This window comes from Thamnophis sirtalis, unplaced genomic scaffold (assembly GCF_051295495.1).
Source record: "Thamnophis sirtalis isolate CommonGarterSnake01/CBP01778 unplaced genomic scaffold, rThaSir2_p1.2 scaffold_5, whole genome shotgun sequence".
NCBI classification, from domain to species: Eukaryota; Metazoa; Chordata; class Lepidosauria; order Squamata; family Natricidae; genus Thamnophis; species Thamnophis sirtalis.
The window spans coordinates 84,037,698-84,065,690 of NW_028261385.1; the positions used below are offsets into that span (position 1 = coordinate 84,037,698).

Consider the following 27,993-nt stretch of genomic DNA (forward strand, 5'->3'; position numbering starts at 1 on the left):
ACTAGCTGGCATGAGGCTGGCAGTTTGCAGAATTGTTAATGTAGGCTGGTATCCGCAGCATACTTACGTGTGTGTGTGTGTGTGTGTTGTGCACTTCTTTTTTATAATTTTTATTAAGGGTTTTAGTTACAAGAGTAAAAGATAATAGCAAACTAAAAAAGAAAAAGCATCCACCCTCCAAGAAATCAACTTCCCACCCTCATCACATTGAATATAAACAATTTTATAATCTCTTCACCTGCTCTTAATTAACAAATATAAACTTCTTCCTTCCGTCACTTATCTCTTAACTGTAGGCAAATCCAACATCTTCTCCAATCCAGGTGCCAGCAAAAAAAAAAAAAAAAAATCACCAAAATCCAAACAGAGCTCTAAAATATTAATTTTAATGAACATATATAAAACTCAACATTTCACATCTGAACTTTTAAATATAAGCAAAATCACATTTAAAAGGCATAAAGTAGTCCTGTAATCCTATTGTAAACAAATAAACAAACTCCTACAGTTTAAAATGACAAAGAGGGATCATTTTTCCTTTTTAAAAAATCTCACAAACATCCTTTTCTTCTAGAGCAACTGTAGGGAAAGCACCATGTTAACTGTGAACAAACATTTCTTTCATTCCAAATGCCAACAGTTTGGAAAAGAATCTCTCCAGATAGCAACATACCCCGTTCAGGTAATCATCCCATATCTCAATTCCTAATTATAAATGCATTTAGCAAAGGTAAAAGTAATCCCAGTGCCCTAATATGAACAAAAAAAACCCCTAACATTTAATGTAACAAAGAAGGCTAATTTTTCCTTTAAAAAGAGCAAGTTCACCAAACTTCTTTACTTGTTAAATACTCAGCCAGTTTAAATGCAATCAAATTGATATATAAAGTAACTGTAAGGAAAATTGTTAAACACCATATTAAATATAAGCAAATCCAGTACACAACATTTTTTTTACTCCAAATATCAGCAAATCCCAAAAGAACAGCCCAAAATAGCAACATGTCCCACTTTAATTCTGGTTAAATAAGACAATGCTGTGTTCCTCCTCATGGAGATTACAGCATCTTTAGAGAAAAAATCATCCATTTTAATTAAAATGAGTTGGGCTGAGAGTGGTTGGCCCAAGGTCTCTCCGCTGGTTTTCACGCTAAGGTAAGATTAAAACTTGCAGTCTCCAAGCTTCTAGCCTGGTGCCTTAACATACAAATTGGTTCTATAGTATTATAATTACACATTTGAGAAAGAAATGAAAAACAGACCTGCTGAACCAAGCCTATGTCTGTTGCAGTCCAGAATTTCATTTCTCACAACGGGTACAGATGTGTCTCAACTGTTGATAAAAGGAGGTGGATACATACTTCCTACTGCTGTTAAAGGCAAAGGTAAAGGTTCCACTTGCACATATGTGCTAGTCATTCCCACCTCTAGGGGGCAGTGTTCATCTCCGTTTCAAAGCTGAAGAGCCAGTGCTGTCCGAAGACATCTCTGTGGTCATGTGGCCGGCATGATTAAACACCGAAGGTGCACAGAACACTGTTACCTTCCCACCAAAAGTGGTTCTTATTTTTCTACTTGCTTTTTTACATGCTCTCAAACTGCTAGGTTGGCAGAAGTTGGGACAAGTAATGGGAGCTCACTTTGTTACGTGGCACTAGGGATTTGAATCGCCGAACTGCCAACCTTTCAACGTCTTAGCCACTGAGCCACCGTATTTGCGGTTATTGTCCTGCAACTAATATTGAATTTATTGATCTTCTCTTAGAGCAGCTCAACTTAATGGTCATTATCATGTTTTGTGATGGTGAATTTCATAAGTTAATTTTGCACTGAGCAAAGAAATACTTTTTTTTTGTCTGCTCTCAATCTCCCTCCAAATTACTCCCATGGGTCATGTTTAGAGAGGAGACAAAACTGTCCATTTTCACCACAGCATGTATTATACCATATTCCCCCTCACTTGGCTGTTTCCTGGAGTCCCAAACATTCTAGCATTTTCTCATAGAAGAGTATTGAGCCTTCAGTTACTTTGGTTGCCCTCTTATGTACTTTATTTCACTTTCCCGCCAAGAAATGTGGTATCTGAGAACAGCCAATAGAATTCTTGATGCAAAGTATCATCTCTTTCTGAAAAAGCTTGACAATTTTGACAATTTTCTAGAGGGGGGTATCAAACTCGATTTCATTGAGGGCTGCATAAGGGTTGTTTGACCTCAGGGGGGCATGGCCAATGTGGGTGTGGCCAACTCATCACTCGTGTTGTGGCCCTTCCGAGCTCCATTTTTGTTGGCAGTGGCACCATGGGCTGGTCCTTTGCTGTTTCCAGGGTGGCCCACAGGCCAGATCTAAGCACTCTGCAGGCTGGATCCGGCCCCTGGGCCTTGAATTTGACACCCCAGTTCTAGAGACTCCTATCATGGAATCTGCCCTTTTCACAGCAGCCAGATATTGAGCTGATATGTTCATTGTGCCATCCATTGTAACTCTAAGAGCTTTCTCGAGGATGAAAAAAAGAGATCTCGGACCCCATCACATGTGTGTGTACCATTAGGGAATTTTATTTTATCTACCACTTTTCACACTCACTTAAATTTAACTGCATTTGCATTCGATTAACCATTCTTCAATTTAAATAAGATTGTTCTAAAGCTCTTCTCACACATATTTGGTTTTTGCTATCTTGATATCATCTGCAAACAGTTTTAATTCTGTTTTCTGACATCAAGATCCATAGCTGTATCTTCTGCTATGTGATACACTGTAAAATATATAAGATGCACTATGTGTAATTTCTCTTTAATTAAATAGGAGCCAATCTAGTTCCAATATTCTTTAAAATACTACACATAATGATGGTGGTTATGAGATGGAAAAAGCGTTTTGTTTCTTCATAGGAACAAATGATGGCATTATCCATTCAGTTGTGTCTGACTCTTAGCTATTCTATGGGCACGTCTCTCCTCATCTTTCAATCTTGAGTTCTTTCAATTTTTTATACTCTTGCTGGTGTCAACTTTGATGGAGTCCAGCCACCGTGTTCTTTGGCGGCCTAGTTTCCTTTTACAGCTAACTCTTCCAAGCAAAATTGCTTTCTCCAGTGATAAAGAAACAAAAAGTAAAAGAAAATATATAAGTATGAAGCGTTGTGAGCTAGGAGGAAAAGGTTACTCACTCATTGTATTCTTTTAGACATCAGTGAGTCTAAACCTGACTTTCTGAAAAACAAAGTCATGAACTGTTTAATATACAGTTGCATAAAAGATGCTGCTGCAATAAAAGTACTTAACAATAACGAGTGTTAAGGCTTAAATATTATTTAGATAGTTCATTAAAAGAAACTTTCATGAATCAGGTGATTAAGTACCAAAATAATGTTAATATTGAGCAAATACAAAATTAAATAGTCCTAAACTCATACTACATATTTCTGAGAAGCGAACTGTTTGAATTGTGTAGGTTTCATTTTTAATGAATGTGTTGTTTTCCAAACAAGTCCTACATGAAAACAAATATAAACCAATTTTATATTTCCAAAACTAATAAAAAACGTAATTCTAATCTCTATGAAACTATTCCAATCACATATGCCTATTTGATTCCTTCCATTATTCACAAGGACTAGCTGAAATTTCGTCAGAGGTTTTTACTTTATAAATTTTAAATGAAACCAACGTTACCTAAAAATGTGGCTTCTAAATGCCCCTTATATGTTTGGCTCACTGATCATTTCTGGAAACTAAAGGCAGGATTTGCTGAAACACCAGAGGATCAATCTCTATTCATTCCTCTCCTAGATTTCTCCCTTGGTCAACTGACATACACACTCTAGGAGAGAAATAAACCTATTTCCTTTTTTGCTACCCATCTTTCTCTCTTTATTCCAGTTTATGATGTTTACCTGATTCCAGAATATAGGATGATATAAAATGGGTATTTCTTCACCAGTTTGTCTTCATTCCTTCCTGTTTTGCAGTAACATAGAACAAGTAACCACACTGAGTTTGGTATACTTCTATATCCTGCAAAGCTTTTTGGCATGTGCTGCCCTCTCCAATTTAGATTCCTCACTAGATCCAAACATTTTTATTGGGGGGGGGGGGGAAAGTTCCGAATCTGCACTTAAGAAATCAATTTATTGCCAGTCATTTGTATATATTGGTTTTCCACCTGTGTTTTCAAACTGTTGTGCTTCATACCCTGAATAAAGAACTACAAAGCATTTGCACGTTCAAACAAAATCACTTCTTTTTTTTAACATTTCACATCTGATCTTACTCTTCTCTATAGTTCATAATAGCCAAATATTTAAGAAAGAAACAAAACTCCCTCTAAATTAAGTGTAAATGTAATTTCACTTTGCCAAAGAGAAGCTCCAAAACATTACTGATAAAGAACAGAAAAGAACCTTACAGGTCAAGAAATTAAGTATTTCTGTACCACTTGTTCTAACAGTCAGGTGCCTCTGTAGCATTCTTTGAGTTTCAAATTTTACTTTCATCATACTGATTATGCAATCTAAGCCATGCTTAAAGATTTATATTTAATTATCAATTTACATTCAGCAATTTACATACTTATCTACTCTCAACCACCAAAAGTTGCTTTATAGGGTTATGACAGCAATTGGGACTGGTATTGCCATCACTAAATGTGTAACATCACTTAGGATGACAAGCCCAGTAATCCAGTTGCCCTTGTAACCCTATGTAACTCTTAATGACTATGCAGGTCATTCAGTGGGAAGAGGCAGGAATCCCAGATAAGGAGCATGGAGGATACTGCAGGAGGGCACCAGGGAGTGGTGGGCTGCCTGGCAGGAGCCAGGACTAAGTACTGGAGGAGGTGGCTGGGGAAATGCTATGAAGTACAAAATCCCTGGTAACTCATACTCCCTAGTGGGATTCCTCGGGAGAAAAAGTAGCAAGAGCAATTTACACAATTATTTGTGATCTTCTCTGCCAGCTTCCCCATTGACTTTGCTTGTGGGAAGCTGGCAGGAAAGGTTGCAAATGGTGATCATGTGACTGCAGCTTGCCCAGGTGCTTGAGCACCTTCATTGAGATCACATGACCACATGGATGCTGCAATGACTGCAACTTCATGGACTCATCATAGGTCCCCCCTCATTCATCATCACTGTAATTTTGAACAGTCACTGAAGAAGTGGTCATTAGTCAAGGACTGCCTGTATAGAATTTAAGATAACAGACAGATATCCAAAATCACCGTTAAGAGGGACATGAATTAAATTTAATTTCAAACCATAGAATTATGAACATTTGTTGCTGGCACCAAAGCAATCACAAAGCATCATAAATGATGATGATGATGATGATGATGATGATGATGATGACGACGACGACGACACAAGATATTTTTGTGGTCTGTACCCCCCTAAATGCATGGTGCTTCTATGTTTTACTTCCCTGCAGATATATAGCTGCTATCTAAATGCAACCAAAGCTTCAATTCCTCAAAAGCTAGAGATAACCCTGGGATTATTCTGGTCTATAGAGCAACAGGATTTAACTGCATCCATACTGCCTCTGACTCTGGTTTCCAATTCACATTGGGAAATAATCTAACCCGAACTGGACAGCATCAAACCAATCCATTTATATAAGTCACAGAAGCAGATTGACGGCCCTGATAAACCGCTGCCAACTATTTCGGCTATGAGCTAGAATGCCCAAAGTGCTTGAATGAGGAATGTCAAAACTAGTCCAAATAGACCATAGAGTGGAAAGAAGCTGACCCCACACTCATCAGAGCAAATCCAACTATCTAACAAATGAAACAGCCCTGCAGCTATTTTTTTACATCTCCAGCTTTCATAAGGGCCTTAATAGCCCGCGCTCGCATCTCAAGCTCCAGGAGTTCCAGCTGCTGTGCTGATGGCTGAACATCATCTGTTGGAGGAACTGCTAAAGCTGCCGCCTTGGGATCCTTTGGGGAGGATTCAGCAAGCCCCAGGATTTCGTTGACACTTTTCTCAATGTCTTTCTGAAGGTCATCTATCTGACCGTCTCCACTTCCAACTGTCCGTTCTGGCACATCTGGATTATCTTCTTCGTTACATGGTCCTTCGATGTCACTGTCGTATGCATCTGCATTGATGCTGAGAATATCGCTATCTTCTCCTTTGCCTGCGGCAGAAAATGAATAAATTCAGAAGGCTCACCAAAAAGGAAGAGATGCTTTTCACCACCTTGCAGTTGCTTTTGCACACAAATATTCCTTTGCCCAGATTTAAAGTATAAGAAAGGTCATCTATAAATTAAAAACAAGTTTCTCTCTTTCCGGCCCTCTCCCTACCTTAAGACTGATTTAATTTAGACGAGTTTTAATGCATTTTTATTCCAATTTACAAGAACATGCAGTAGTCCAAAGCAGCAGTGCTTGGAAAATTTATTCCATCGTATGGAATTGCATGATCTATTTTCCTAATTAAAATGTCATAAGGTTTTATATCATAAGGACGCTTCTGCATTTCAAAATGAAAGTTGATGTGGGAAGCCTCTGGGACTGACTACTGTTTATTATTTTAGAAGTAAATTTAATTCCTAAAGTGCAGTTTAAAAGTACTCTAAAAATTACTTTATGTACTGTAACAAAAATACAAAAATAGTTATCAGTACAGTAGTATACGTATTAGATATATCTAAGCAAAGACATTCAGTGAGGTTTAGATTTCAATTTAGGTTTCCTTCATAACAATTATGGCATTCTTATTTGCTTAGTTATGTTTGATGGTAGGCTTGATGAGAGCCAATAAATTACATTTGAATCCTTAGAAGACAGAAGTGTGGTTGATGGCCAGATCTTTCATTCTGGTGCATAATATGGAGCTTCTCCTGGACTCACCAACTCCTACTCAAGGAGCAATGCAATTGTGGTCAGGAGGGCTTTTGTGCGATGGCAAGTCGTGCACCAGTTACATCCTTTCTTGGACCAACAATCTCTGCTCATAGTCACACATGGCCTAGTCACCTCCCGTCTGGACTATTACAACACACTCTACATGGGATTGCCCTCGAAAAGAATCCATAAGCTTCAATTGGTTCAAAATGCAGAAGCCCATGTGGTTTTGTGCAGACCTAGATGTGCACGTGCCATCACTTCCGAGGGAGCTGCATTGACTACTGATTTGTTTCTGGGTCCAATTCAATTGTCACATTCAAAGCCCCGCATGGCTTGGGACCAGGTTATCTTAAGGACCATCTTTTCCCAGCCACATTGACCCAACCCATCACAACAGGGAGGCAGGAAATGTTATGGATCCAAGGAGGTCCATCTAGCGGAACCAAAAAAAAGGGTCTTTTCCATAGCCACTCCCTCCCTGTGGAACACCATCCCCATGGATATAAGATCGGCCGCCCACTTTGATACTCTTTTGCAAGGTCCTGAAGATCTGGTTTTGCCAACAGGGAATCCCAGAGTGGGACAGAGCCATTGAACAGTTCATTTGATTGTTGTCACCAGGAGGGGGCTTATTGCTTTTTTTAATTGGTTTTGTATTGATCTTTTATCCTTGTAAGCCACCTGAAGCCACTGAAAGTGAGTTGGGAGGCCATATAAATTTTCTTACATAAATAAATGAAGTACACTAAAATTTTGCCCCGAATATTCATAAGGCCTTTACACCATGCTCCTAGAGTTGGGAGGCCATATAAATTTTCTTACATAAATAAATGAAGTACACTAAAATTTTGCCCCGAATATTCATAAGGCCTTTACACCATGCTCCTACAAATGTCTATTTTCACTTCCCAATCTTTAGTTAACCTGTATCTAGTGATCCATGGTGTGATAATGTCTACATTACTGTAAAATGAGATTGTTTTGGATGGTCCCAAAGCATTAGGTAATACAGAATTATGTTATATCTATACTTGGTTATTTGTACTAGTCAGTTATTGGTGTGGATTTACAAAGCCCTGAACAGCATAGTACCAAATAATTAGTTGGGAAGCCTCTCTCCTCTAATATATCATCTTATTAAGATTTACAGTGACAGTTTTCCTGTGGTGCTGATAGTGACTGCATATGTTCCTGATTCTATTCTATAGTTTTAATATATTAATATTTTATAGTTTGTATTTTAATTGTTGTAAACTGCCTTGTGTCTGATACACAAATGTAACAACTGCAGTGTGGGCTTAACCCAATCTGAGGATGCACTAAGGCTCAGAAATTTTAGAAATGATTTCTATAAATACTAGAGTGCCGCTTTATAATTCAACCTTCTCCGGTATAGTACTTTCTTTTACATAGGAATTCTGATACCAATTGTGGACACCTGTTTGGGAAAATTTGTTTAAGTTATACCACCTTTGACATTTCCATTAGGTTTAAGAATAATGCAACAAGATAACTGAGGTACTAAAAATGTAAGTCCCAAATTCTCTTGGATGTTCAAAACCAGCTGTGAGGATCTTTTAATCCAGAGAAACTGACGTTCTGAACATCAGCAAAGGTTAAGATGTTTGGATATCAACTCCTGGAATTCCCCAGTCAGCAGTTGAAATTCACATATCTTAAAAGTTGCCAAGGTTGAAAAACATTGATGTAGAGTATGGATTTTATTCTTTGATACTAAAAGAAAATATATATTTATATGATATTGAGTCATCAGGTACTACAAATGTAGTCATTTATACTTTGAAGCTATCTATTAGTGGTGGTGCAGTGGTTAGAGTGCAATTACAGCAGGCCACTTCTGTTGTCTGCCAGCTGCCTGCAATTTGTCAGTTCAAATTTCACCAGGCTCAAAGTTGACTCAGCCTTCCATCCTTCCGAGGTGGATAAAATGAAGACCCAGATTGTTGGGGGCAATATGCTGTCTCTGTAAACTGCTTAGAGAGGGTTGTAAAGCACTGTAAAGCTGTATATACGTCTAAGTGCTAGTGCTATTAATTATTAACAGAGCAATTTAATACTACAAAACAGTACAATGACAGATTTCGTAAGCAGTAGAATACAGAGACAAAGAAAGAACATGTTTTGCTGGATCAGGTCAAAGCCCCAATTAGTTCAGCATTATAACAGTACCATCTACATAAAGCCAAATGTCCTTTTGAAGCTACTAATGAAGATACTTTCAAGATCTCATGAGTCTATTCATAGCTATTATGGTTAAACATCATAGTTTCTGCTGTGAATTTGTTAAAACAAAGTTATTTAAACACTTTTAGAAGTTATTTTCACCCTTTCTGACACAATTAGGCATTGTATGAAACTTTTTTTTTTACTTACAATGAACTTCAGCAGGTTTAAACAATTTTATGAAGTGTATAAACACTTTTATAATCTTGCTACCTTTTTGTCTTAATCACTTTTAAATTATTTTTTTTCTGATTTTTTTTCCAGCACAGTAGTTTCCTGATGATTTTCCACTCAAGGATTCAAGCTGGCTTATCTTTTCACAATGCAACCCCTTTGACTGGCTGTGGCCATCTGTTCGACTTGGTCAAAGAACAAATAATGAATTATAATACTTAATTGATAATACTTAAAAGAACTGGCAAAATAATCATGTCGGGTCAATATGCCTCCATTGACCTACTTCCCCAAATTAGAGGCTGCTATTACTTATTAAGGAAGTAGCAGGACTTTTATGTACCTTGGGAAATGTAGATCTGGATGGGGTACACCGGGGAACCATATTGCCAATTCTCTAGAATGATGGAAAAATTACTGTGACAATCTGACTGATCTAGAAATCTGAAAATTAATTTTACTCTTCTACAAATTAACATAATTGTTATGTAATTAACAATGATTGTAAAGTCATTGATAATCATTAAAGCAACAATACCTTAAAATTTAATTCCTTGACCATTCTTTAATCAATTTATTTCTAACCCTATTTGCAGATTAAATTGTAAAAAAACATGGGAAATCCTAACTAAGGTAGTAGTAGAAATGGCCTTTGCTCTGCATCAATCCAGCGAAGCAACTCTTCAAGGCATTTTGAGTGAATGATGCAGGCAAGACAGATTTAGCTTTAGTAGCACACACTGAAGGAATTTCATCTTGGATATCAGCACATATCTAAGCACTTCAAAAACATTCCCACAAGCAGCATACAGATGTATTTTGTAAGATGGAGGGAGAAACCTTTAAAGAAAAATATAGCAAGATGAGACAAAGAGGTGAAAAAAAGAAAAGAAAAAAATGCATGTGAATGGATGCACTTGGCCATGTTTAGAGATTCTAAGTCATCCAGGTCATAGATGTTCCAAAAGTGCTTTTTCAAACGGCAACTCATCTTTCTTTTTTCTCTTGAAGATGTTTTGCTTCTCCTACAAGAAGCTTCTTCAGTTCTGCCTGAATGGTGGAGAATGGAAGGATTTATATTCCTTGCAGTCATCTAGTCTTTAACCCTCTTTCTGACAGTCATTGAGGCTATTTGGATAGCTTCAATCCATCCTGAGACCACTTGGAGAGTGCTAACAACCAGATGACTGCAAGAAGCATAATCCTTCTCTTCTCCACCATAAGTCAGAATTGAAGAAGGTTCTTGGATGAGAAGTGAAAGGTCTTCAAGAAAAAAGAAAAAAGTCCAATTGCCTTTGGGATGCATTCGGGCATTAAAAATCCCAATCTCAATAATCAGAATGAAAATCCCAGATATGTCTATCTAATCAGACTTTATTGGGACAGGTAGATTAATTCTTAGAATTACTGTATTTTTTCGGAGTATAAGACATACCGGAGTATAAGATGCACCAAGGTTTTGAAGAGGTAAATTTTTAAAAAAGTAGGTAGGTAGGTAGGTAGGTAGGTAGGTAGGTAGGTAGAGGGAGAGAGAAGGAGAGAGAGAGAGAGATAGTAGGTAGGTAGGGAGAGAGAGTAGTTAGGTAGGTAGATAAAGGGATAGAGAGAGAGAAATAGTGATAAAGAAATACAGTAGGTAGAGAGAGAGTGTGTGTAGGTAGGTAGGTAGGTAGAGGGATAGAGAGAGAAATAGAAAGAGAGGGAGAAATACAGTAGATAGGTAGGGAGAGAGAGAGAAAGTAGGTAGGTTGGAAGGTAGAGGGATAAGTAGGGAAAGAGAGAGAGTAGGTAAGTACGTAGGTAGATAGAGAGGGAGAGAAATACAGTAGATAGGTAGGGAGAGAGAGTAGGTAGATAGGTAGAGGAGGAGAAAGAGAGAGAAATACAGTAGGTGGGTAGGGAGAGAGAGGGAGTAGATAGGTAAGTAGATGTTTCCAGGTGTTATTTATCCATGTGCTGGAGAAGGAAATCGCTGACAATCTGCAGCACCTAAGACTTTCTTTCTGCTGGCACACACCTGATAAATGTAATTCTCATCAATCAGTTAGAGCTTTCCAAAAGGGGGAAAAAATTTTTTGCACTCTGCAAACCTCATGAAAACGGGCCGTTTTTCACGAAAACAGGCCCGTGTTTTTTTTAAAAGGCATGAATAGCCGGGGGGGGGGGCTTGCAGAGGGAAGTGGGGTGGGGGGCAAAAAGAAGCAAAAAACGCCCCATTTTGGTCAAAAAATTTGCATGCATAGCCTTATGGAGGCTTATAGAGTGCTCCTTGGGGCTGGGGGAGGGCAAAAAACAGGCAGTTTTTTGCTCATTTCTGCCCTCCCCAGTCCCCAGGAGCTCTCTGAAAGCTTCCATAAGGGTATGCATGATCATTTTGGTGAGGGGGTGGGGCTTCGGGAGGCAAAAATTGCTGTATTCGATGTATAAAATGCACCCAGATTTTCAGCCTCTTTTTTGAGGAAAAAAGGTGCGTCTTATATTCCGAAAAATACGGTAAATGGTTGGCATTACTATGTGGTGGTACAGTGGTTAGAATGCAGTACTGCAGTACTAACTCACTGCCCAAAACCTGGAATTTGATCCTGACTGGTTCAAGTTCCATCCTTCCGAGGTCGGTAAAATGAGGACCCAGATTGTTGGTGACAATATGCTGACTCTGTAAACCGCTTAGAGAGGGCTGTAAAGCACTGTGAAGCGGTATATAAGTCTAAGTGCTATTGCTATTACGTACTAGGCTCTAGTCAAATTACCCAGATACTGCAATTTGAAGGTTGCTTGTCATTTTTACATAATAAAAAAGGCCTGCTAAGCACTTTTCCCATGTGTGCTAGTCTCTATTCATTGTGAAGGTTTCAGAAACCAAAGCTTCTATAAGAGAGTTGCTACCCTAACTATTCCACTGTTTGGCAATAATAATATGAGTTGGCAACATGAATACTTCTTTTGGAAAATGTGACAGAGAAATAAAAACTTTTTCCTACATACAAAAAAGTTAATATTCTGCATTTGATCTTTATACCAATTACTTTTCATTCACATCAAAGTCTGTCCAAAAACTGAGCAGCAGAATACATATTACTGAAATTAATCTACAGCCATTCCAAACAACTTAAAGCAAGACTACTTTTTTCTCCCTCTCAAGTCAAAAGTAGAGTGAAAAAGCCTTTAAAAAACTATTCTGGTTTTAAATCTTTTCTGAAAGAAATGCCATAACTTTCATTGTGTGCGTATGTGCATTGGGTCTTGTGTTTATGAGCTAGGAAGAAAATCTTTAGAAAAACATACTTTCTTTGACTTTTTATGATATAACTGGTATCTGGAGGGAGAAAAAAATCAATACTGAACACTAAGAGAAATGTATAATAAATGCTCTTGCCCATAAAGTAGGAAGTAGCTTTTCTTGGGGAAAAAACCTGGAAAGTAAAGCATTGCACAAGTAATTTTACAGATATTAGAAATATAGATAAATAGATAGCTGCAGTATATAAATATTATGATTTCATCAGTAATATCAAAATGGCAAAACCAAAACTGCACAGAGCTCTATTTGCAAGTTCTGATTTCAGCAATTGATACTTTAAGACTATTTTTTGTCAAACTATGTACCTTTCAGACAGACAGACAGACAGACAGACAGACAGACAGACAGACAGTGTGTGTGTGTGTGTGTGTGTGTGTGTGTGTGTGTGTGTGTGTGTGTGTGTGGTTTAGCAGAACCAGGAAAACCATATTAAATGCATCATACTTAAACTGGGCATAGAGCAACACTTGCAGTGTAGGAAATATAGCTATGATTGTGATTTTCTATTTCTTAGTTACATCTGATTATGTGCCAACAAATAGTTATGGAACCTTAACAACTACGCAGATAGATATGCCCCAAAGGGATCCTTCCCAATCTGACTCTTCAAATCTTCCAAAGGTCAACCTATTGTTCATCTGCCTGACTGATAGATAGCCTCTTCTTCTCTTTCGTTTTACCATTAACAGCATTATAGACTTTTCTAGAGAAATGTTTCACATAAGTCTAATTTGATCATTTGAGCCTGGTCCCTTGCATCTTAAGGGATAATTGTGGGTTGGTATTTTTGATGATCCATTTGTCAGTTTTCTTGACTATCTACAACAGGGGTGTCAAACTGGCGGCCCATGGGCTGAATGTGTTATCCACAGACCACGCCCACACCCACCCCGGCTCCACAAAGGCAAAAAACATTGTGATACATCACATCATGAGTTTGACACTTGTGATCTACAATATTCTCAAAAATCTTCTCCAAAGTTCAAAATACTGTGAATACTCCAAAATTGAAAACCATGAATATGCTTCCTATCCTGTTTCTTCAAAGTCCAACTCTCACTTCCATACAATATCACAAGTAAATCCATTGTTTGTATGATTCTGATTCCTGTGGACGTACAGGAATCCTGTACGTCCACAGGAATCAGCATCTTGATATCTTTTTCAAGGCCTTCACTGATACACTACTAATCTGTTTGGGCAATTTGAAATTGAATGTGATCATAAAAACTCACCAACCTCCTTCTCTTCTACATGAGTAGTTGGAACATAAACTTTAAAACTGTCACATTAAAGAGTTTAATTGATAGTACTAGGTCGCTAATTGAACTGTAACCATGCTACGATTAGGAATGGCTAACTAAGTTGGTAGCCATTCCTAACTATGAAAGCAGTGTTGTTCCTTATTTCTTATGTCTTGAGTAGTAAATAGTATGATGCTCTGACTAAAAGTATTCAATCCCAATCCACTTCCATTTGCTGATGCCTAAGATGTTAATTTGTAGTTATTTTATTTTTCCTTTGATGGTGTTGGTTTCCGGTGTTCGTGTTTTTTACATTCTATATTCCCACTGTAATTCTATTTTTGCCATTTTGGATTTTTTTTTGTCTGCATGGCAACATCAGCAACTAGACATCCTGAAGGCTTTAATCTAACCATGTCATAAACACCACTGAGCTCTTTCTCAATAGCACGTTAAGTGCATCTGGCCTTAAGGGCTCATCATCTGGTGCTGTATCATCAATCACTTTATCTTACGCATCATGTGCATATGTGGAGGAGGGAGTTTTGGTAAAACACAGGAGTCATTTTCCATTGCCTTCTCCTGCACAGCTTTTGCCACTGCCACTAAAGGTACCATAAGTATCCTCCTATATTACTGCTGCCCAATATAATTGCCTACATGCTTTAACTGGGCAGCTGGAATGACCTTTATGTTCTGATGACCCTGTTGTGATTATATACTCTTGGTATATATTCCCAACATGTTTTGCTCATTCATGAATTGACACCATAGAGCAGTGCAGCAGGATAGGCGTGGGGTGAATTAACAACTACAGTTATAAAGCAAAAGTTCAAAATCAGTAATTTGGAACCTCTGAAAAATTTAGCCATCAATATTGCCTTCTGAGAAATAGTTGTCAATATAATAATCAAATATTCAACTTGTACCTATGTGATGCAATATTTAATTTTCTACCACCTAAGAAAAGCAATCAAAAATCATACTGCCAGAAACAAATGAGAAGTGTGAAAGACCAAATGAAATGGGAATCAATAGGATTAAGGAATGGAAAATTCTTTTGCCTTGCTACAGGGTAATAGTCCATATTTACTTAATATACTGTTCAGCTAATCAGAAGCTCTTCAGTAAGAGATCACATTCCCCACTGAATAAGCCTTGTTCAAAGATCAGAAGTTATGTTCTGACATACTCATCTCTTCTTGTCAAAGGCAACTATTCCAAGTAAAAGAAGAACTGACCTGAGGGACTGAGGCAAAAGTATTTTTTAGAGAAATCATTTCTCCTTTTCCTCAAGAAGTTATCTGACTCTGAAAATAAGTGTTATCAGCCTGGATTTTTTTGTTCAGTGCTTGAAATCTCCACAGATGTATGCTACACAATAATGACACGGCTATAATGGCCTAAGAAATGTTTAATTAGTTGAGCTCCTTTATTCTCCTTTTTTGCATCCGTAATTTTACATAGTAATAAAAGTCTCTGGTGGTATTTCTCTCATTATCTTTCTCATTTTATCAAAATGAAAACCTACATTTATACTTTCAACTAAAATGGTGAAATTTATTTCTGAGTTCTTAATTTCTGTCTCTGAATCACTTTTTCTTAAGATTTTGTATTTTTCATCTTCAGCATCACAGTGTAGAATAAGAACAGTTACTAAGTTTTGCCATTTTATGCTTTCACATTTTCCAAAGCTCCTTAAAACGTTAACATCCTGACTAGAACTGTTGTCATTGCCTAAAGCCATCATGAAAACGGTGCTGATAAAGTCATAAAAAGGACAAAGAAGTAATCATCTGCAAGAAGTCATCAATTCCTCCTGATAGCAGAAAAAAAGGGAACAAATCTGCAGGAAACATGTCAATTCAAAGGTCATACCCGAGTGCAAAAAAGCAGTATTTAAACTATTCCTTAGAAAGTCACAGCATTTTACTAAAGCTTCATTGCCTCATAATTCTATTCTATTCCAGTCAAATTTTCTTTATTGGCTAGTACAGAAAAATAAAGTATTTATTTCTACAGAAATAATTAGTGGGAATATGTATCCTAATAAGATCTTATTTGATCCCATCCTATAGTTTGTTGCACATACCTATCATCACAAAATAGATGGGGAATTGTTGAAATTCAAACAGACCCATAAATGGAATTTTTCACTGAATTCATACCCAACTGCCACCAATAAAATAAGTTATCCTCTTCCCTACAATTTCTAACACACATTGTTCCTCTCAACTTTCCAAACTCTAGGTCAGCCTTCTACAAGGCTGAGGTATCAAATAGGTAGGGTTCAATTTTAAAATTTCTACAGGAGATAGATAGATCATCTGATAGGAATTCTGGGTCCTGAAATCCACACAACTGGAGGGACAGAATAAAATTGGACCTATGTCTATGAAGTAGTAACAGATGGAGTTTATCCTCATCACAACTGTGAATTTAGGGACACAATTTTCCTTTTCCTGTATGGTTGAATGAAAACCATTCAATAATATAAGACAACAACTGTATGAACAGTAGGACAATGCTGCTACTGAAGTTCCCCTGTTCTATCCATTATATTCTAACAGGGGAAAAAAACATAGTCAAAATCACGGTTAAAGAATTGGCATTATGAATATTGAGTTTACCTGATGGGAATGTGCAATCCATCTATGCCTGTTCTTCTCCTTACCTGACAACTAAAAACTAATTCAAAGTTTTATATCATATAAATATATATTTCCAAATAAATAGGTAGTGCTAATGCTTCTTTACAATATATTTATATGCATGGAAAGTTCCCCACCCACCCAATTTTCAGTCACATCACATCAGGATACCTAACACAAAACAGTTCGATTTTCTCCAATCCCTACCTTGTTTTGAATCCAGCCCTTCCAATTTGTTTTCTTCCTTCAAAGAAGAAGTAGAATCTATGCTATTGTCTTGCCTGAGAACAAGAACACATTTAAATTAGTTTGCCTTTTATAATTATAAAATAAGCACTTCAAATATATCAATACCTGCTTAGCACTCTATTTTATTGCTTGATTTATGTAATGACATAATCATAAATAATAGTAATACAATGAAGCATATACAGTATATTGACAGTTTTCAGAAAAAATTATATTAGTTTCCCTAGCCTGCTACTTTCCCCTCTAGATCTGATAAGGCAAGTTACTTTCAGAATTCCAAGCCAGCTTGAGAATTAGGAATTTATGGTCCCAATATACCTGGAGGGAACCAAGCTGGATAAAACTAAACTTGATGCAATGAATCTAAAGAATTATTTTAGAGGTTTCCGGGCATAATATATTTTGATATTATTTGGGCATAAGAAGAAGACCCTGTCGTTGAAAGTGCACTATATGAACTATATTACCAATAAAATAGCCAAATACAAAGAAGGTCAGGTTCTTCGCTTTTTTTATATAAATATGAAAAAGGGAGTGTGGCTTCCACTCAAAATCTTTATTTCAAATAACAGTTAAACTGAGGAAGGTTCATCTTTCTTTGTAACTACCCAACCTAATGACTCCAAGAACACAGTAAGCTTATTTACAACTCAGAGTATTGTCTGGTTATCCATATCCTCTGCAAGTGATGACTATCAATAGTTTCAGTATTTTCTGCATAGAGTAATATGTGATATATTGATCATTGACCTTACCCCAAAGATATGTGCTCTACCTATTGTTGATTCTCCGAATGGGTTATGACCCTTTCTAGAAACAAAACAAAAAAACCATCTCTGACTTCTTAATATAATGCTTTCCCAGCTTCATCTTCCCAGAATGGCCTTCAGCATTTTAAGTCCTAAAGAAGTCTGACTGAAGAACTCAGAAGGACTAATAACCTACAAAAAAACCTGAAAACAATTACCTTTATGAATGGCAGGCCCACAAAGCCTCCAGCAGTGAATCTGTCTAGTGTTACTACCTTCAAAACAGATTCTGAAAGTTAATTCTTTCTACATTAGATAGGATTAAAAGGTTCCCCAGCAAGCAGTTTTAGGAACAAACTAGGATGCCTCAAAATAAGCCCACAGTGTTGGATAAGAACTGTAAAACCCAGATAACTGCTACATAAAAAAATAAATTCAAACCTTGCATGCAGTGCTGCTCAATGCTACATTTGCAACTCCTAACACCATTGCTACCATCACAGTGATGATAAGGAATACATTTTAACAATAGTTTAGCCTTTATTCTCAAAACTGAAAATGATTTCAGGAAGGCAATTATACAATCTGCAACAAGGAATAGCCTAGCTCAAAACTGTGGCAAGGACATCTCTTTAAAATAGCCTTATTCATTTGACAGGTTATACAGAACTGGAAGAAAAATAACACATTTTCTGAAGAGTTGATGAGTGACCAATTTAAGAGATTTTTACACGCTTTCACCTTAATGTGAAGATGTCCACTGTACAGTGAGGGGACACTGCTATATGGAGGACCTTATCTGTTGTCTAATTGTCTTTATACAACGCAATAACGGAAAAGAAAGACTATAAAACACACTTGAGAAAACAGGATACAGTTCTCCACAGGATTTTGAAATCAAGGCAGGCTAGTCCAGTTGCTGAGCTTAATGAGCATTTTAGTCATAAAATTATTTTATATTTATATAAGTAATTTCACATCTGAATTATTTTGTCTAACAATTATAAATACATATTATGTTAATATACATACACAATCAAAACACTCAATGACACTGCAGGTCAGAGTTAAACAAAAGCAGCAAAGAGTCTTCTGTTCTTCAAACCATTTTATCATGGAATAATCTTGTACCATAATAATTCTGGCAATATTTTAGATGCCATAGGATTTCTTATATGTAAAATAACAATATCATGCCACAATACCATACAATTAATAGGACTTTTACCTACTTTAACTATGAAAAACATCAATGGTACATACAATCTTGAAATTATCCCACAGCTGGACATGCAAACAGTTCATTAGAATTAAATACAAATTGCAATGCCCTTAAAATTGCAGTACCCTTTCAATACAAAGTTAAATACCAGCTATTCAAAGTATATTACAACCAGACTAAAAATATTTTTTTCATACATGCTGGCAAACAGGAGAAGGGTACTTGACAATGGTTCCCCTAGTTTTTTATATCCTTTTTTCTAACTGAACATAGGATAAAGACTTCAATTCCTGAATTAAATGGCAATCCTATAATCAAGCACTCCTCATCAGCAAACTAAAAGGATGGTTGGCCAAAATCTACTTTTATTGAGGAAGAAACTACCCAAGGGTATAGGTTCCAAAATAATACATTTTTTTCTTCCTTGAAACATGCTGACAAATTTCATTTGGGACTCAGATAGTTAGGCAGGAGCAACACAGTAACTTCTTTAGTTCTAATAACATGACTTGTAGTAGAGGTCATGGAAATGGTTACAGCCAACCTATTTAGCTCTGTCATTTTTCTGACAACTGAAGAGTCTGATACAAAGCCATCTGGAAGAAAAATGTAGTACCTGGTTTCTATCAACCACTTCAGCAGACAGAACTGTACATATACTAATAAGACAATGTGTTGTCCAAAACACTAACACTGAGAAATTCTTTGCTGTCACATACCGAATTTCTGATATAGGACTGCAATTGGTCTTTTAATATGCATGCATTTTCTGCCATCTTGTGGCTAAACAGTATAAATTTTAGGAACCACGTTTCCCAGTTAATTTTCATTTTAGCCAAACTACGCCAACTGATAAAGTCATTATTATACCATACCTTTTTACATAAATGAATATTGTTCAGGTTTTAAAGGTCATATCACACAATTCATTTCTAATTGCTGACAGAGAGTCATTACAAGTATTTATTTGTGGGGAAACATTGCTTTCTCACAATCTAATATATGCTAAAAATATTATCCCTCATATCTATTTACATCAAAATACTTTATTAAATATTGCCTGGTCACTTTTTTTCTTTTTAATAAATAAATGTTAAAAAAAAGATCATTTCAAAGTCACTTATGGAAAATTTAATGCCTTAGGTTGATTCTTCTTCCTTTCCTGCTATGATTTTACAATAGCTCTATAATTGTCCAATTAGTACATGTCTGTATCTTTTGAAGTTTTATAATACCCACTAAACAAGTCAACTATAGGCTTATTTTAGATTGGAAGGGCAGAAAGAGAAATCAGATCTACAAAAGATGTATTTTAGCAAAGACCTCAGATAACTCAAAATGATTACCATCTGAGAAATAACACAATCTCTTTACAAGGGAAACTGTTGGAATGTATACCTTTTTGCCTTTCAGGTGTATCAAAGCAGATTATAACTCAAGATCAAGTTCAATACTTATAATGCCATTCCCTCCTATGAATGCAGTTCAGAATGCAATGACTCCCAATTGAAGCCTGCAATTCTATGTACATTCAGAGAAACAATATTAAAGATTAGGATTTACTTTGAAATAAATAAGTTCATTGTACACATATGCAATCAAGAAAAAAAAGTTGTTCTTAAAGAAAAAGCATACGGCATACATAAAGAGGTGATCAATGTATTTATAAAATTTGAATGCAGCTTGATTCCTAACAATTCTGGACAGGATTAAAATACCTATGAGGAATATCTGAATTCTAATATTTGAATTTAGTAGATAGACAATTTTACTTCTTGATTTAATAGTATTTGTTCAAAGTTCAATTAAAAAGCACTATTGGAAATAATATAAAAATAAAAAATATGCAAAATGTTATTAGCAGGCAGGGTCCCATTGTGCAAAACCAATATTTTAAAAGTACTATTTTAACTGAATCACAGCAAATACTGTCAAACTTTTACTATTTATCACATTTTAAAAAATAACAGAAAACAATTATAGAATTAACCATCATTGCAGTCCTTTATTTTTTTAAGGTATTTTCATCTAGGATTCACAATATTTTGTCATGCAATATTGTGTTTATTTGCACATCCCATAGAGCCCACTGAGGCTTTACATGGAATTTTGCAGGCTTTAATTTCTTGATTTTTGCAATACCCACAACAGTTGTTCATTTGTCATATTGCAGCAAGATTTCATACATTTTCACCAACATTTCTACAGTTCCTCCAATGTTTTGACAAAGTTTTAGCCGGAATTTTGCTGACATTTTACAAGTATTTCTAACTGAAGTTTTAATACAAGACAAAATTAAAACAAACTATCTAAGAACAAATATAATTAATTTATGGCAATTACTTACTGACTGGCTGGTTCAACTATTGTCTTTTCTTCAGCATCATTGGTCTCCTCATCACTGTCAGAATCTGCCCCACTCTCACCTTAAAACAAAATGTCAATATGAGATGTTATGTTTTGGTAGCATTTTTCTGTCTTAATTTTATTCACTAATAAATATTGTTATTACTGTCAAGAAAGAGGCAGTCTATTTGTTTCAGAAGGGGGCTTGAAATAAGCAAACTCTAATTGCAATCAGTAACGGAAATATCTGCATTTTATAGACAGTTGGCTATAAGAGGCACTGCAAGCTCCAAAGGTGTACTCTTTCCTAGAAGAGTAGCAGGCTGTTTTAAGATAAACATCAGCTGTCTAGTAGGTGCTCCATATTTATACCCAAGGAAAAAATACCTCACATTTATGTCAGGAGCCGTGATGGTGCAGTGGTTAGAATGCAGTATTGCAGGCTAATTCTGCCAACTGCCAGCAATTCAATTCTCACCAGCTCAAGGTTGATTCAGCCTTCCAGCCTTTCAAGGTCATTAAAATGAGGACCTAGATTGTTGGGGGCAATATGCTGACTCTGTAAGCCACTTAGAAAGGGCTGTAAAGTACTGTAAAGCAGTATATAAGTCTAAGTGCTATCGCTATTTTTCATGCACAAGAACACTATCATCTTCAACATGGAACACTGCAGAATCATTGCTAATAAGCATAGGCAAAGTTTTATCTTTGTATAAATTATCATCTGAACCATGGGTGTCAAACTTGCCGCGTCATGTTGCTGTTACGTGATGTATTGCAATCTTTTTTCCCTTTGCGGAGCTGGGGTGGGCATGATCTCCATGTGATGCATCCGGCCCGTGGACCACCACTTTTGACACCCATGATCTGACCATTCAGAACCTAGAGGTGGTCCAGAATGTGGCATCATGAGACATTGGCATGCCCATGTTAATCCACCTCTTTGTGAGCCGCATTGGCTTCCAATAAGCTTCCAGGTTCAATTAAAAATGCTGCCATCTGTAAACCTCTTCATGGCACAAGGTTGAATTATCTGCAACATCTGTATCTTATTAATTCTGCCTGTTCCAACATATAATGGAATGCATAAATAATCTTGAGAAAAGGTGAGAAGAGATGCTGCCTGGGAAACTTATCAGCAAGAAAGACAGAAGCCCAGAATCGTTGAATAGTCAAAGAAAGAAACTTAGAAAGGGCCTGCCCTAACAATCTAGCAGTTAAAAGTGGCAGGCAGGAAGTCTGTAAGATTATGTTAATGTAGTGTTACAATAAAGTAGACTTAGCTCATCTAGTTGTGCTTCATGTATGGTTTACCTGGGAAGTCCAACCCAACAAATCCAACAGAGTTGGCAGACACCAAGTCCTTTCTAGCAAGCTGTGCTATCTGATGGACTCAGAAAGAATGCTTTCCTTGTCATGGTGCCTGCTTACCTCCCCACCTCACCCAATAATTTGATGGAATTATTTGGCAGCTTATCTCCCAAAATATGAAAGGCCTCCTGTTGGCCTTTCAGAAAGCATTGAAGAGCTGGCTATTTCCATAAAAATTGGGCTAGGACACTGAGTGAGACAAAATCTGAGACATTTTATGTTATATGGCATTGAGTGATTGTCCCTAATTGTTTTTTAAGATTCGATACTGCACTTGGTTCTAAATTTGCTGTAAACTGCCCTGGTATTTTGAACTGTGCAACCATATAATTCGAATAAACAAAAACAATACTCATTAAGATGAACATAAAAGATACCCGCAAAACAACTTCCAAATTTTAATTTGCAAAGTAAGAAAAATGTATTACATTTGTGAGCAACTCTGACTCTGAAAATATTAATCTTAAATCTCCCTATATTTAGAGAGATTCCAGCTACCTTTCCCTTCACTTGCTATAAATGTCTTATTCTAATTGTATTATAGCCAATTTCTGTATTTGTCTGCTGCACAGGCAAACACACTTTTTTGCTTAGTGTTCATTGGGGATCCACAATTTCAAAAAGACTCCACTGCTTTAGGAATATATAAATGCATCGCACAACAAAAGCAGAGTATAATTAAGGCATGTGCTTCTTTAAATGCCCGTATTTATACATTTGGGACTACTTAGCTATTCAATATCCAAACAATGTCTCAGTAATCAAATCTACCTTTAGTGGGAGGAGCTGACCTTGATGCCAAGTAAGGGCACTGGCAAATCTCTATTCATACTGCAATTACAAAATAGAATTTATGCTTTCTTCATAAGGACAGTTAAAATGGATGTTTGATGTTTATATTCTAGTCCTATCTTGCTTTCCCTACAGTTAACTGACCTTCTCTATCAACACCTGCCATCACTTCACTTCTATTCAGACTTTAGCTTTATTTCATCCAAATCATATAATATCTTCCTCAAATCCCAGCACTGGTTTCTCATTCTCTCCTGCAATATAATTTCCTTGTCTTTATCTGTAGGTCTGGCAGAAGATTGGGCTGGTTTATATACTTGGGGAATGGAATGAACTGAAAGGCTATTTTCATAGACAGACAATGTTGATGAACAGTTGGAAGATATTAAAAAATGGGAGTTGCTCTTCTTTCTGTAAGACACAGGAATAAGGAAGAAGATATTTTGTGTGAAAATTCAGTGCTTTTTGCATACTTTGCTTGAAAAAAAGTCCTAGGTTTCAATCCCTGATATGATCAGCTGCCAAAACTTGAATTTGAAATTAGTCCTCGACTTGCTACAGTTCGTTTAGTGACTGTTCAATGTTACAACAACACTGAAAAAAGTGGTTTATGACCGTTGCAGCAAACACATGGTCACATTATCAAAATTCAGACGCTTGGCAACTGGTTCATATTTATGACAGTTGCAGTGTCCCAGGGTCATGTGATCACCTTTTGCGACCTTCTGACAACTTAAGTCAATGGGGAAGCCAGATTCACTTAACAACCGTGCTACTAACTTAACAACTGTAGTGATTCACTTAACAACCTTTGGGGGAAATTACCTTAACAAATGTCTCACTTAGCAATGTTCTCGCCCTTTAGATGCATGAACTTCAACTCTCAATGACTAAGCTGTCCAGATGATTCTGGAGATTAAGCTCTATAAATATGGAGGGCATTCATAGTGGAAAAAACACCACTAAGATAGATACATAGAGGCTTTAGGACAAGGCAATGCTCTAGGGTCCCATCTTTAAAATTTTCTGTAATTAAAAAACAAATGACTTATTTGATAGTGCAATCATTCTACTTTTGTACAATACAGTACAAATTGTTCTACTACCATTTCCTCAAATCAAGAAACCATGGCGGTTTCCCAAACATACATAAAAGATAAAATAAATAAAAAATAACTAATTATTAATAAAATGCACAATTAAAATACTAATCATAAAATGAATAAACTAGGAACAAAATCATTACTAAAATAACATAATTAATTAATTTAAATAATTTGAAGGTAAGCTAAAAATGGCAATAGTGAACTATTTACCAATCATTCTTCATAAGAGTTCCATTTTATTTAGTTTCCGGATTGTTACAAATATGAAGCAAACCTCAGGAAGACTATTACAGTAACAGTGACAAAAAACAGTGTCTCCTGGCTTCCATTTCTCTAATTTCACTTATATCCCCTGCCATGTGACATTTGTTCTTTCCACCCAAAGTGCTAAGATCCTACACAGAATAACTAAGCCTTTTGGTAGGCAGATAGGATTTGCTAGGTTTTTTCATATAGCCAAGCAAGAACAATGAAGAAGCAGAGACAGAATTTATCATCAAGCAGCAAAATAACTCAGCAGAAAATAACAGGATTAGTATACAAACCATAGTACAGGTCCAAATAATCAGTCTTAGAAAATAAGGCAAAGGTTATGGCAATTTGGTCAAGTAAAGAAGTTATTTCAAACACTAAGTTACTTCCAATTCAAATCTCTTTCCTAAATCAGATGGTACATATTGGCTTATGTCACAGACCCAATTCAGCTGGGAACAACAGTGGGGTCTGTTCCCGAGTGTGGCCAACTCGGTATGGCCAAGTCCCCATGGCCAACTTGCTTCAGGACAATTCACCACAGTCAGCTTGCCACAGGTCTACTTGCTATGAGACAGGAGTTACACTAATATTGAAGAAATGGTGGAGTAGAATCATTAAAAAATGGATGCAAAAGGAGGGACAAAATGAAGTGTTTTTAATTATTTTAAATACTTAAAATTGAATTGTTGAATTGTCCTGCAGTAAGTTGACCAAGGTGAGTTGGCCACAGCAAGTCATCCCGCCACGAATTGGCCATGATGGGTTGTAACTCGAGAAGTAACTCAGTGTTTGAAATAACTTATTTATTAAACAGACCCTTAAATAGAGAGTTATTCCAAAGAAAACTTCTCTGCTCCTTCACTTGCCTATGCCTTTCAGCCTCACTCTTGCCATGGCTCACATGGACTTGGAAAGTGCTTGGAGAAGCCCTAAGTGAGATCAAAAGCTAAAGATAACCCAGCAGGAGGAGCCACTTCTTTCTCACTTTTCCTGTTGCATTCTACTTTGCGGTACCATCCAAGTCTCCAAGTCTCTTCTGGTTTCTCCTAAATTGTTTTATTGTTCTTCTGCAGGAAAGGAAGATATGTGATCCTACCTATGACTTGACAGAAACTAAATATGTTTCTTTTTTTCAGATGATGCAAATGCATCTAAATACTCATAGAGTCAAAATGATCAAACTTTGTAATTCTAAGCAAAACATATTTATTTTACATATTTGAAGCAAAGGCTACTGATTCCTTTTGGTATGAATTACTCCATAGTTTGAAGCTCAATAATTAATCTAATGGCACCACATAAAATAGAGGATTTCCAATTCTTGTCATCTCTAATTCAGATATTTAAATTCTAATTTTAATAGCTATAGTTGATGTCTAGAAAGACACATAGGTTTTAATCATATATGTATATTCCCAGACTATATATATGATGTGCAAAGAAATCCTGCTGAACTTAGTAACAGTTACATCTTAGTAAACATACATTTATATAATATTTAGTTTTTTATTACAAAAATATTTCTAATTTTCTTAATTGAAACAAAGCTGTGTCCTCATCTAATCTTCAATAGTTGTTACTCCAAATTTTAGAATAACCAATCGAAATGTTAGTTCAATATATATATATATATATATTTACCTTCAAGAATTTTCAGTAACTTCTTTTCAGACATAAGGTCCAATTGTTCAAGACAAAGCCTTTTAATTTCTTCTATAGAACAGTTCTAAGGAAATTGAATAAAAAAGAAATGTTTCTATACAATAATTAAAATAAGATACTTTAGATAAGCCAAATTTAAGCATGCTTGAAACAAATTTAAAATCTTGTAATTAATTATTAACTAAAGTTGACTTTAAATAGTATTATTAAAATGAATGTCATAAAACAATGTAAAAATAATAGAAATCCAGATATGCATGATTTGGAACTTGAATATTATGCTTTGAATAGAAGGAATACAATTAAAATGATAACATACAAACCTAATACATTATTAAATCATGATAAATATTCATTAAACTATTGACCAAAAAGTTAAACATATATGTAACTAATTATATATTCTTTTTATCAATCTAAAATACACATATTGGATTAAATTAGAAAAATATAATGCTCAATATACTAGAACTCCACTTGTTCTGCTGTTTTTAGATGATTTTAAAGAGTTTTCTAAAGTGTCTATTTTTAAATATATATATATATATATATATATATATATATATATATATATATATATATATATATATATATATATATATATATATATATATATATATATATATATATATATATAGTCAACAATTTAAATTATTGGCATAATAAGTAATTATCATTATGGATTAAACACATGATTTACATAAACAATTCAATAGAATCATAGGGCTGAAATGGCCCTTGGAAGTCTTCTAGTCCAACCCCTGCCTTAGGCAGGAGTCCTTATTTCATCTCAGACAAATGGTTGACCATTTTTTTCTTGAAAACCACCAACAATGGAGTAGCCACAACTCCAGAATGCAAGCTGTTCCATTGACTAATTGTTTTCACATAAAACAGAATGATCCAGACCGCAATAGAGAGAACTACAGAGAAAACAAAGTTATGTGGAAAAATTGGCAGTTTATGTATCAGTAATATATAAAACAGAGAGAATGTGTTGGGATCCACATTTGATGCAAAAGATACATGTTGGGATGTATCTTATACATCAACTGTTCATTAAAGAGAAGAAATGTTTTGGGTAACTGCAAGTGAATAATAAAAATGAATTATGAATTATGTTCAGTTAAACTGTTTTGTGGTCAAGTTACTATTTTTTCAGCCCTAATAATTTGCCCTTGCCTGAAATAGATTTGGAACTTGCAATCATCACCATAGCCATTTTATGCATGGACAGCCATTCTGGATATTCCAATAGGTTTCCTGGCCCCAAAGCATCTCCAATATTAGAGGTGTAGTTTTTTTAAATTGTAAGAACAGTTAAGGGGTCAAGAAATCCCACAAATGTCCAGCAGTTTCACTCATTGAAACCATGCCAACAATCTCAATTTTTTCCTAGTAGACCCCAAGTTTGACATAAACCTATCTCTATTGCAGTCTTCTAAACAGGCATTCCCATTGTTTTGGGGTATGCTGAAAAGTTTTACAATTGCTGGTTGTCCCTTTTTTTAAAAAAAAAATATTTTTGATTTTTTAAAAACAATTTTACAAAAGTAATTATTATGAAGAAAAACAAAGATAGATTTAGGATATCACAACTGAATATCAGTGCCTTTCTCACCTACTGAAAGCTTCATCAATATTCTTAAGAAGCACTGAATAGTAACACCTTAATGTTGTTTCCGTTTTATTTTTAAATCCTGCTTGCTTCTGATTTCTAGTTAGTTATTTCCAGGCAAAGATGTCAAAAATCCTTTGGGAGTAGT

The 27,993-nt window shown here is 35.8% G+C and overlaps 1 protein-coding gene across 2 annotated transcripts in view; it reads right to left on the bottom strand.

The window, feature by feature from the left end:
* Positions 1-370: 370 nt before the first annotated feature.
* CAAP1 (caspase activity and apoptosis inhibitor 1) overlaps positions 371-27,993 on the bottom strand; it is a 33,586-nt gene continuing 5,963 nt past the window's right edge. The window contains exons 3-7 of one of the 2 annotated variants that reach the window (XM_014055080.2): positions 26,207-26,291; positions 21,043-21,121; positions 16,683-16,756; positions 9,623-9,676; positions 371-6,146 (exon numbers count right to left, since the gene is read on the bottom strand). In XM_014055080.2, the coding sequence (XP_013910555.2) occupies positions 5,809-6,146; positions 9,623-9,676; positions 16,683-16,756; positions 21,043-21,121; positions 26,207-26,291 (630 nt within the window). In that variant the 3' untranslated portion in view covers positions 371-5,808. The remainder of the gene's footprint in view (positions 6,147-9,622; positions 9,677-16,682; positions 16,757-21,042; positions 21,122-26,206; positions 26,292-27,993) is intronic. The other variant, XM_014055081.2, reaches the window with a different exon arrangement.